The 12,217-nt window shown below is 48.4% G+C and overlaps 1 protein-coding gene across 1 annotated transcript in view; it reads right to left on the bottom strand.

The window, feature by feature from the left end:
- Positions 1–12,217, bottom strand: part of RASAL3 (RAS protein activator like 3) — a 74,406-nt gene that overhangs the window by 15,345 nt on the left and 46,844 nt on the right. Inside the window, exons 14-15 of the mRNA XM_069766818.1 lie at positions 4,169–4,439; positions 31–147 (exon numbers count right to left, since the gene is read on the bottom strand). Coding sequence (XP_069622919.1) covers positions 31–147; positions 4,169–4,439 — 388 coding nt within the window. The remainder of the gene's footprint in view (positions 1–30; positions 148–4,168; positions 4,440–12,217) is intronic.

Here is a 12,217-nt window from a genome sequence, read left to right as displayed (position 1 = left end):
AAATACTTTAGCTGCTTCTTCAAAGATTACCTGGTCCTCTTCAACTTGTTGCTTTTGCTGTACAAAGTGCAGGTCCTCATTCCGGCACCATGGTACAGTTGACTTCCGTCTGGGCAGAGTGGATGACTGCCTCGTTCGTGTTGGATTCTGTGTAGTAAAAAAATGAAAAGTGTTCATGTTTGGAACAGGTAATACCAATCTCTTAAGCAATTTATTCCTTTATAGTGACATTTTTTTTACAGCACACTAGAATATACAATGACAATAAATATGTTGGGGTATTTTGTAGCAGTTCTCTTCCTGATTGTTCAAATTAAGAAATGTTTCATTGTGGTGTCCTGCTATGTGCAAAATTACCCAGATATCAGAAAATGGGCTTGTATTGACTGTTCACATTTGCCAGATTTCACAATACAAACAGTAGGCATCATTAAACAGATCTCCTAAACCTGATGAGATAGATGTACTTACTATTAAAATCCATGCCTGAATGGTTGTATAATCCTATAAATGATAGCGAGTGACAGCGCTCATGAGTCCAAGTGTATTCAGTCTCTGTCCACCCAGTCTGACTCAGAGCTGCAAACTGTACTGAGCAGTGTGAGATCTCAGTAGGGAGGAGAAACACTGAAGAGATGTCAATCAGGTTAGGTGGGTGAAGATTCAGCAACAACAGCAGGGGGGGGGACACTGAGCCGCTACCAATCAGGATAGGTGGGTGGAGATTTATTTATTTTTTTAAAGGATTATACAGCCATTCTGACATGGATTTTCACAATAAATACTTCAGTCTCATTAGGGCAAAGAGATCTACTTAATAATGTAAGCAGCTTCTATTGTAAAATGCGTCATTTTTACAGATAGCACTTGTCCCCATGTTATTCAATGAGGCTGTGCACATGTCCGATCGGACCAAGTGGTTCATGGAAAAAAATTGCAGCATTCATGTTTTGCCTTGGATATTTGTATTATTTGGACATACAAGTCTATGGGAAAAATCAGATCTTCCTCGGATGACATTCGAGTGTGGTCCAATTTTCATGGCCAGACTGAATGGGGCAGATGGAGAAATTTTATTTTTTTATTCTCAACATCCGAGAAATCACACTCTGATATCACTCTGATCAGAGTTCGATTAGCGTAATCGAACTGATTTTCCCGGATGAGAGAAAAAACGGTCCTGTCACCCTAGTCTAAGGTAGGTGTTATGAAGCGGTGGTTTAGGAGCAACATGGAACGAGCTCTGAAGGAAGTGGTAACTGTACTGACCGCAGTTCCTAAGCTCAACACAACACTAGAAGTAGCCGTGGGGTGCTCCTAACTCTCCCTAGTCACCTCGTCACCGCCTAAGAGCTAACTACCCCTAAAGATAGAAGCAGGAAAACTATCTTGCCTCAGAGAAAATCCCCAAAGGATAGATTAGCCCCCCACAAATAATGACTATGAGTGGAGAGGGAAAAGACATACACAGAATGAAACCAGGATGAGCACAGGAGGCCAGTCTAACTTAATAGATAGGACAGGATGGAATACTGTGCGGTCAGTATAAAACACTACAAAAATCCACGCAGAGTTTACTAAAAATCTCCACACCTGACTAAAGGTGTGGAGGGTAAATCTGCTTCCCAGAGCTTCCAGCAAGACATACTGATAACGCTGGATAAATATAGAAGCACAGAACGGATAAGTCCACAAACTGTGAACAGAAAAGAGCAAGCAAAAACTTAGCTTTGCTGAACTGGTCAGGATAACAGGGAACTCCAAAGAGATGTGAATCCAACCAGGAACCATTTACAAGTGGCACTGGCTGAAGGACAGAGCCAGGCATAAATAGCCGAGCAGAAAAGACGATCGGTGGAAGCAGCTGAAGACAGCTAACTCCAAGGAGCAACCATACCACTTGAAACCACAAGAGGGAGCCCAAGAGCAGAACTCACAAAAGTGCCACTTACAACCACCGGAGGAAGCCCAAGAGCGGAATTCACAACCGTACCCCCCCCCTTGAGGAGGGGTCACCGAACCCTCACCAGAGCCCCCAGGCCGATCAGGACGAGCCAAGTGAAAAGCACGAACCAAATTGGTGGCATGGACATCGGAGGCAACAACCCAAGAATTATCCTCCTGGCCATAACCCTTCCACTTGACAAGATACTGAAGCCTCCGCCTCGAAAAACGAGAATCCAAAATCTTCTCAACCTCATATTCCAACTCTCCCTCAACCAACACCGGGGCAGGAGGGTCAACCGAGGGAACAATGGGCACCACATATCTCCGCAACAAAGATCTATGGAAAACATTATGAATGGCAAAAGAGGCTGGAAGAGCCAAACGAAAAGACACCGGATTAATAATTTCAGAAATTTTATAAGGACCAATAAACCGAGGCTTAAACTTAGGGGACGAAACCTTCATAGGAACATGACGAGAAGACAACCAAACCAAATCCCCCACACGAAACCGGGGACCAACACACTGACGGCGGTTAGCAAAACGTTGAGCCCTTTCCTGAGACAACGTCAAATTGTCCACCACATGAGTCCAAATCTGCTGCAGCCTGTCCACCACAGAGTCAACACCAGGACAATCAGAAGGCTCAACCTGCCCAGAAGAAAAGCGAGGATGAAAACCAAAATTACAAAAGAAAGGTGAAACCAAAGTAGCCGAACTAGCCCGATTATTAAGGGCAAACTCAGCCAACGGCAAGAAAGACACCCAATCATCCTGATCAGCAGACACAAAGCATCTCAAATAGGTCTCCAAGGTCTGATTAGTTCGCTCAGTTTGGCCATTAGTCTGAGGATGAAACGCCGAAGAAAAAGACAAATCAATGCCCATCCTAGCACAAAAGGCCCGCCAAAATCTAGAGACAAACTGAGAACCTCTGTCAGACACAATATTCTCCGGAATGCCATGCAAACGAACCACATGCTGAAAAAACAATGGAACCAGATCTGAGGAGGAAGGCAACTTAGGCAAAGGTACCAGATGGACCATTTTAGAGAACCGGTCACAAACAACCCAGATAACAGACATCTTCTGAGAAACAGGAAGATCTGAAATAAAATCCATGGAAATATGCATCCAGGGCCTCTCAGGGACCGGCAAAGGCAAAAGCAACCCACTAGCGCGGGAACAGCAAGGCTTGGCTCGGGCGCAAGTCCCACAGGACTGCACAAAAGCACGGACATCGCGCGACAAGGAAGGCCACCAAAAGGACCTAGCAACCAAATCTCTGGTACCAAAAATCCCAGGATGACCAGCCAACACTGAACAATGAACCTCAGAAATCACCTTAATCGTCTATTTATCAAGAACAAACAGCTTCCCCACAGGACAGCGGTCAGGCCTATCAGCCTGAAATTCCTGAAGCACCCGCTGCAAATCAGGGGAGATGGCAGAAAGAATCACCCCTTCCTTAAGAATGCCAACCGGCTCAAGGACTCCAGGAGAATCAGGCGAAAAACTCCTAGAGAGGGCATCAGCCTTAACATTCTTAGATCCCGGAAGATACGAGACCACAAAATCAAAATGGGAGAAAAACAGAGACCATCGAGCCTGTCTAGGATTCAGCCGCTTGGCCGACTCGAGGTAAACCAGATTCTTATGATCAGTCAAGACCACAACGCGGTGCTTTGCTCCCTCAAGCCAATGTCGCCACTCCAAACTTAGCTTTGCTGAACTGGTCAGGATAACAGGGAACTCCAAAGAGATGTGAATCCAACCAGGAACCATTTACAAGTGGCACTGGCTGAAGGACAGAGCCAGGCATAAATAGCCGAGCAGAAAAGACGATCAGTGGAAGCAGCTGAAGACAGCTAACTCCAAGGAGCAGCCATACCACTTGAAACCACAAGAGGGAGCCCAGGAGCAGAACTCACAAAAGTGCCACTTACAAACACCGGAAGGAGCCCTAGAGCGGAATTCACAACAGGTAGGGTTGTTTGCATGTGGTATGACCATTCCTCATGTGGGGAGAAGGACACCATGAGAAGATACCACACATGGTATCATCCATCATAAGGCCAGCCCTTCATACTTGGCCACCCCAACATTGACCTTCTCTACAAAGTCTTGTCAATTTAATAAAAATTATTTTTCACATACAGAAGATATAAGGTCAAGAACGCAAATTAAATTTGAACATTTTTGACATGAGTCACAATCATACCATTACACCTTCACTTTCCCCTTCTTCTTTCTCAGCCACAGAAGATACATCATTTCTTTTCCTACGTTCTCGACCAGGCCTGGTTTGGGCTGGAACGCTCTGTGTTCTCGTCACATGACGCCGACTCTTTTTCTCCCGCTCTTCTATCCTTGTAGATGGAACAAGTCTTTCCTTAATGAGGCTGCTCAGTGACTGGCTCTTTTTTACAAGTGGACGGAGGTTTCTCATATCCTTCGGGAACACGTATTCGGGTTCTTCTCTTTCATCCTGGCTGTAGAAACAATGACACTGGGAGATTTTTGCACAATACAGGTACTGTTAATTATTAGAGGCACATATCTATGTTAGATGGCTCTCCTTCCTGCAGAAAACTAAGCATGCATGCCTAAAAGTTTCAGTTGTTCATGTTTATGTAGTTATGTTATTAGAAAACTCTTTTGGGTGATCGACTAATTGATCGATAATCAAAATCTTTCTATACTGGTAAAAATGTCAAACACTCCAGCAAAAGCATGAAAAAAATTAACAGCAATATGCAAACAAAATTATGAAAAAAAAAACTAATATTTGGTACCCCTGAGGAAGCTGCCACAGCCAGTGATACACATGGGGATATCAGTCTCACCAATCTGTCCTTCCATTCTCTTTCCTTCCCTTTTTTAGTATACTTTTTTTAGACATTGACTAATATATTTGATGTCACATTATAATGTTCTTATGTTATTGGACTTTACTACATGCACGCATCCACTTTGCTGTTTATGGGATTTTTACTTGATGATTGATTGCATCTATTTTGCTAATTTTATTTTGCCTATATTGTTTCGCCTCTATGTGAGTTTTGGCATTTATTAGGTCATGTGAACACTGACGCACCTGCGTAGGGGCTTGAGGAAAACACCGATGGTCATTTTCCTGAAGTAGTTTCGCCATTGTTCTTGTGGCAGCTCTGACACTGGCATCTTTTACTCCATATTTTCAAGTATAGAGAGTGAGCTGCTTCCTAGCAGAAGAATGATCATTTTACTTCTTTTAACTACTTCAGTGTTTCTAAACCCTAAAGTGGTAAAAAGACATGACATAAGAGGGAACATGCGCACAGCAACGTTATTTTGATATTGCAGTGCACTATGTTTTTTTTATGGGGCACTTTTGCGGCGATTTTTCAGGCGGATTCCAAGTGTAATAGGTATGGAAAGCACGCTGTGTGTACAAAGCCTTACTGGTTTTTGTTGCTCTGATCATTTTTTTAGCCATTCATGGAGGGTACCCTATTATAGTTCAGTGCTTCCATTCAACTATGTCTTTTTTTAGTTATTGTTTTTAAGTGCTTTTAACTTCCGTGAGCTGTTTTTCTTATTTTGGTTAAATAATGTTTAAAGTAAAATAAAAATTGTATACTAACATTGGGAAAGAGTTCAGAAGGAGATATTTGTGAGGCTTTGATGACCCTATGTGTTTCACTGACTGTGACTGCTTCTTCAGGGGTGTTAGGAGTCGAGTTTCCTCTGCTGCACAGGGGGAATCTCGATCCGTGTCTGCTGCGGTCTCCCATTCAGCATCGGCCGCAGTGGGGTCTGCTCAGCGGAGACGTCGCTCCCAGCGTCTCGCCGAGGCTGATTCGGTGCATAGGGTCACTACTGCCTTTTCTGGCATTCCTATGGTACCCTGCACTGATCTGCGGCGAACAGGCCTCTCTGGGACTGTCCAAATTTACACACACTGAGCATGCCCAGGGCAAGGTCTCCCATTGGAGGTCGAGGGTCACATGTTCGGTCACATGTTCAGGTACTGCAGCGCATCCCATTGGTCCTCCAGGAAGGTCCTGAAAGGGCAAAACTTTGGTAGCAGCTTCCTGTGCTGTAACTATATAAACTGCGCATGACCGCACGGCCATGCGCTAGTATCGTCTTTTGTCATATGCTTTGCGTCAATGTGGTCATGCGTTTGTATGTGTTCAGGGACCAGGCTGAAATAAGCCCCTAGAATGCTGGCACATCCGGCGAGGAGATTGTGTATAAGTGTGTTCAGGGACCCGGCTGAAATAAGCCCCTAGAATGCTGGCTCCTCCGGCGAGGAGATTGTGTATGCATGCATGACCACTCACTGCTCACATCTGGGTAGTTGGCCTGTGCCTCTGTGAAAGTCTAACAGGGCACAGAGCTTTCCTCTCACGGTTACTCTGTGAAGCTAACAGAGTTGGTATATACTGCCATATAGAGCCGCCATTATTTAGCAGCAGGTACTTTCCTGCACGGTGGATCCCGGGTTGCGAACGCACCTATTCCATTTATTAAACTATATATTTGGTGCGTTCCGCCAACCCTAACAGTATACTAGCGCCAGGATCTGGCTAAGTAATGGCGGATAAACAGCGATTGCAGGGGTACATCCAGCTGCTGGAGGGCCGGTTGGCGTCTCTTGAGCGTGCAACCTCGTCGGTGGATGTTACCGCAATAGCTGTTCAGGCTGCTAGCGTGGCTGCAGCAGCTTTACCCACTGCCACCTCTGTTCCGACCCTATCTCACCTTCCTTTGCCTGAGAGATACTCTGGGGACAGTAAGTCCTGTAGGGGTTTCGTGAGCCAATGTGGTATACACCTCGAGCTCCTGGCTGCACGTTTCCCTACTGAGCGGGCAAAGGTGGGATTCATAATCTCCCTCTTGTCGGACAGAGCGTTGGAGTGGGCTACGCCGCTGTGGGAGCACAACGATCATGTGGTGCGGAGTGTTCCTCGGTTTCTGGACTCTCTGAAACCGGTCTTTTTAGGACCTCAAGTCACCCATGATACAGCGCTCCAACTCCTGGCTTTGACTCAGGGTTCAACCATTGTCAGCCATTTTGCTGTTCTCTTCCGGACATTAGCGTCTGAGTTGGAATGGCCAGATAAAACCCTCATTCCCGTATTTTGGAGGGGGCTGGCTGACCATGTGAAGGATGCTTTGGCCACTAGGGAGATTCCCGCCACACTGGAGGAGCTCATAGCCATATCTACTCGCATAGACCTTCGTTTTCACGAGCGAAGGTTGGAGCGAGCCCAGTGTAGGCAGAGGTTTCGGCTGGCTCCCACCTTCGCCAAACCTTTGGAAATCTCCAGTCCAGGCGTCCGAGTCACATGAGGCCTTAGGGGTGACACGAGCGGGATCCAAGTCTCAGTCCGCCCGTGCACATAAGGTCCGTCATGTTTGCCGGCAGTCAGGACATCTTGCCTCCAAGGGTCCTCAGCGGTCGGGGGAACGTCAGCGTCTAGTGGCAGTTGGAGGAGGTACACTAGACACGGCAACGTTTGCCTCAAAGTTGTCCTTCAAGGGGACAATTACCATAGGCCCATCCACTCTTATGGTCGAGCTATGCGTGGATTCTGGGGCAGAGGGTAATTTTATGTCTTCCTCTTTTGCCCAGCGTCACGCAATACCCTTGGTGATGCTCGCCAAGCCTGTAACCGTTCAAGTGGTAAATGGGTCAACACTACCCTCACAGATTACCCACCAAACCATTCCTTTCACGCTTTCTGTGTCTCCATCACATCAGGAGATAATCTCCCTATTAGTCATTCCTGAGGGAATTGATGAGGTCCTGTTGGGGATACCATGGCTTCGCTACCATTCTCCTCATATTGAGTGGTCCTCTGGGAGAATTTTGGGATGGAGTAAATCCTGCGAGGGTAGATGTCAGAGGGAGTGCGTTCAGGTTGCTACTACACAGGTACCCGCAGATCTTTCCTCTCTCCCCAAGCACTATTGGCCCTATGCAGATGTGTTCTCCAAAAGAGCTGCGGAGACCCTTCCGCCTCACCGCCCCTATGACTGTCCTATTGACCTCTTGCCTGGTGCTGAGCCTCCCCGGGGTCGAGTCTATCCGTTATCTCTCCCGGAGACCGAGGCAATGTCCCAGTACATCCAGGAGAATCTGGCAAGAGGATTCATTAGGAAGTCAGTGTCACCGGCAGGGGCTGGGTTCTTCTTCGTACAGAAGAAGACTGGAGACTTACGTCCATGCATAGACTACAGGGGTCTTAACGCCATCACCGTTAAGAACAAGTACCCATTACCCCTGATATCTGAGCTGTTTGATAGGCTACGGGGAGCGAGGGTATTTACAAAGTTAGATCTGCGGGGTGCTTACAACCTGATTCGCATCCGTGAGGGGGATGAATGGAAGACGGCTTTTAACACCAGGGATGGGCACTATGAATATCTGGTGATGCCCTTTGGGCTCTGTAATGCCCCAGCCATTTTCCAAGACTTTGTGAACGACATCTTCCGGGATATGCTCACCACCTCGGTCGTAGTCTATCTGGATGATATTCTCATCTTCTCTCCAGATATTGACTCCCATCGGAGAGATGTTCGCAAAGTCTTCGACCTCTTACGGGCAAACTCCCTCTACGCCAAGTTGGAGAAGTGTGTGTTTGAGCAGGTGTCCTTGCCTTTCCTTGGTTACATCATCTCTGCCCAGGGTTTGGCTATGGATACTGCCAAGCTACAGGCTGTAATGGACTGGCAGGAACCCCATTCTCTTAAAGCGGTGCAGCGCTTTATGGGGTTCATTAATTACTATCGCAAGTTAATTCCACACTTCTCAACTTTGGTAGCTCCCTTGGTTGCCCTCACCAAAAAGGGAGCAAATCCCAAGTTGTGGTCAGAGGAGGTCTCCAAAGCCTTTCTCTCGATCAAGTCACACTTCCCTAGCGCTCCCATCCTACATCGCCCCGATGTTGATAAACCATTTATCTTGGAGGTGGATGCCTCATCCGTTGGTGCTGGAGCAGTCCTTTTCCAAAAGGACGCTCAAGGTCGGAAGCATCCTTGCTTCTTCTTCTCCAAGACCTTCACACCAGCGGAGAGGAATTATTCCATTGGGGACATGGAGTTGCTAGCCATGAAGTTGGCTTTTTCAGAGTGGAGACATCTCTTGGAGGGAGCTCGCTTTCCCTTCCAAGTCTTCACTGACCACAAGAACTTGGTATATCTACAAACGGCCCAGCGGCTGAATTCTCGCCAGGCTAGATGGTCCCTGTTCTTCTCCCGGTTCTATTTTACTCTCCATTTCCTCTCCGGGGAGAAGAACGTTCGTGCTGACGCTCTCTCCTGCTCCGTAGTGTCATCAGAGGAGGAGGAGTCTCGGCTTATTGTCCCTTCTGAGAGCCTGAGAACTGTAGCTCCGGTTTCGCTTGAGTCTGTGCCTCCGGGCAAGACTTTCGTACCAGCTAACTTGCGACCGGAGGTTCTCTCTTGGGCTCACTCCTCCAGAGTGGGTGGGCATTTTGGGACCAAGAAGACATCTGAGCTTTTGGCGAGAACATACTGGTGGCCGCATATGGCCCGAGATGTCAGGGACTATATTCAGGCGTGCGTTTCTTGCGCCCAGAATCAGTCTCCTCGGCAACGGCCTGCTGGGTTGCTTTACCCTCTACCGGTGGCAGACAGGCCCTGGGAGATGGTCGGGATGGACTTTGTGGTGGGCCTACCCAAGTCGCCTGGCTGCTCCATTATTTGGGTTGTCACCGACCATTTCTCTAAGATGGTGCATTTGGTGCCGCTTCCTCGGTTACCCTCAGCACGGGCCTTGGCGGTGTTGTTCATTAAGCATGTTTTCCGATTGCATGGTATGCCTGATAAGATTGTCAGCGATCGGGGTCCCCAGTTCGCGTCTCGGTTTTGGAGAGAGCTCTGCCGTTTACTCAGCATAGAGTTAAGGCCCCTTCACATTTAGCGACGCTGCAGCGATACCGACAACGATCCGAATCGCTGCAGCGTCGCTGTTTGGTCGCTGGAGAGCTGTCACACAGACCGCTCTCCAGCGACCAACGATGCCGGTAACCAGGGTAAACATCGGGTAACTAAGCGCAGGGCCGCGCTTAGTAACCCGATGTTTACCCTGGTTACCATGCTAAAAGTAAAAAAAAACAAACAGTACATACTTACCTACAGCCGTCTGTCCTCCAGCGCTGCGCTCTGCTTCTCTGCTCTCCTCCTGTACTGTCTGGGAGCCGGAAAGCAGAGCGGTGACGTCACCGCTCTGCTTTCCGGCTCACAGACAGTACAGGAGGAGTGCAGAGCGCAGCGCTGGAGGACAGACAGCTGTAGGTAAGTATCTAGTGTTTGTTTTTTTTTACTTTTAGCATGGTAACCAGGGTAAACATCGGGTTACTAAGCGCGGCCCTGCGCTTAGTTACCCGATGTTTACCCTGGTTACCAGTGAAGACATCGCTGGATCGGTGTCACACACGCCGATCCAGCGATGTCTCCAGGGAGTCCAGCGACGAAATAAAGTTCTGGACTTTATTCAGCGACCAACGATCTCCCAGCAGGGGCCTGATCGTTGGTCGCTGTCACACATAACGATTTCATTAACGATATCGTTGCTACGTCACAAATAGCAACGATATCGTTAACAATATCGTTATGTGTGAAGGTACCTTTAAACCTCTCCTCTGCATACCATCCCGAGACGAATGGGTTGGTGGAGAGAACCAACCAGACTCTGATGGTATATTTGCGACATTTCGTCTCTGCTAGGCAGGATGACTGGGCATCTTTGCTACCTTGGGCGGAATTTGCCTTGAACAACGCCGTAGCCGATTCCACCGGTCAAACTCCTTTTCTCCTTAATTTCGGCCAGCATCCGCGTGTCCCTGTGCCCATGCCGGTGTCATCCACCGATTCTAGGGTGGCAGACTGGGCGGTGGAGGCACGTGACATTTGGGACCGCACACAGGATGCCATCCGGGCCTCCAAGGAGAGAATGAGGGTTTCGGCTGATACACACTGGCGCCCCGCTCCGGTTTTTGCTCCTGGCGACTTAGTGTGGCTCTCCGCCCGTAACATCAGGCTGCGAGTTGAGTCCACTAAGTTTGCTCCTCGCTACATTGGCCCGTTTAAGGTTCTGGAACAGGTCAACCCTGTGGTCTACCGTTTGGCTATTCCTCCACGCCTTGGTATCACCGATACTTTTCACGTTTCCCTCTTAAAGCCCGTTCATTTGTCCCGGTTTTCTGAGTCATCTGCTGGGACATCGGGTTCATCCACGGATGAGTTTGAGGTGAATGCTATTGTGGGGTGTAAGGTGGTACGTGGCAAGAAATTTTATCTGGTGGACTGGAAGGGTCACGGCCCAGAGGATAGAACCTGGGAGCCTGTGGAGCACATTCGGGCTCCGCTGCTTATTGCAGCTTTTGAGCGTAGTGAGGCTCAAGGAGGGGGGGGCCCTAGGAGGGGGGGTAATGTTAGGAGTCGAGTTTCCTCTGCTGCACAGGGGGAATCTCGATCCGTGTCTGCTGCGGTCTCCCATTCAGCATCGGCCACAGTGGGGTCTGCTCAGCGGAGACGTCGCTCCCAGCGTCTCGCTGAGGCTGATTCGGTGCATAGGGTCACTACTGCCTTTTCCGGCATTCCTATGGTACCCTGCACTGATCTGCGGCGAGCAGGCCTCTCTGGGACTAAGTCCTTATTTACACACACTGAGCATGCTCAGGGCAAGGTCTCCCATTGGAGGTAGAGGGTCACATGTTCGGTCACCTGTTCAGGTACTGCAGCGCATCCCATTGGTCCTCCAGGAAGGTCCTGAAAGGGCAAAACTTTGGTAGCAGCTTCCTGTGCTGCAACTATATAAACTGCGCATGACCGCACGGCCATGCGCTAGTATCGTCTTTTGTCATATGCTTTGCGCCAATGTGGTCATGCGTTTGTATGTGTTCAGGAACCCGGCTGAAATAAGCCCCTAGAATGCTGGCACCTCCGGCGAGGAGATTGTGTATAAGTGTGTTCAGGGACCCGGCTGAAATAAGCCCCTAGAATGCTGGCTCCTCCTGCGAGGAGATTGTGTATGCATGCATGACCACTCACTGCTCACATCTGGGTAGTTGGCCTGTGCCTCTGTGAAAGTCTAACAGGGCACAGAGCTTTCCTCTCGCGGTTACTCTGTGAAGCTAACAGAGTTGGTATATACCGCCATATAGAGCCGCCATTATTTAGCAGCAGGTACTTTCCTGCACGGTGGATCCCGGGTTGCGAACGCACCTATTCCATTTAATAAACAATATATTTG

Source organism: Ranitomeya imitator, chromosome 4 (assembly GCF_032444005.1).
Source record: "Ranitomeya imitator isolate aRanImi1 chromosome 4, aRanImi1.pri, whole genome shotgun sequence".
In the NCBI taxonomy this organism is placed as follows: Eukaryota; Metazoa; Chordata; class Amphibia; order Anura; family Dendrobatidae; genus Ranitomeya; species Ranitomeya imitator.
Note: the sequence above shows the minus strand (reverse complement) of the source record. Positions and strands in the feature narration are given on the sequence as shown.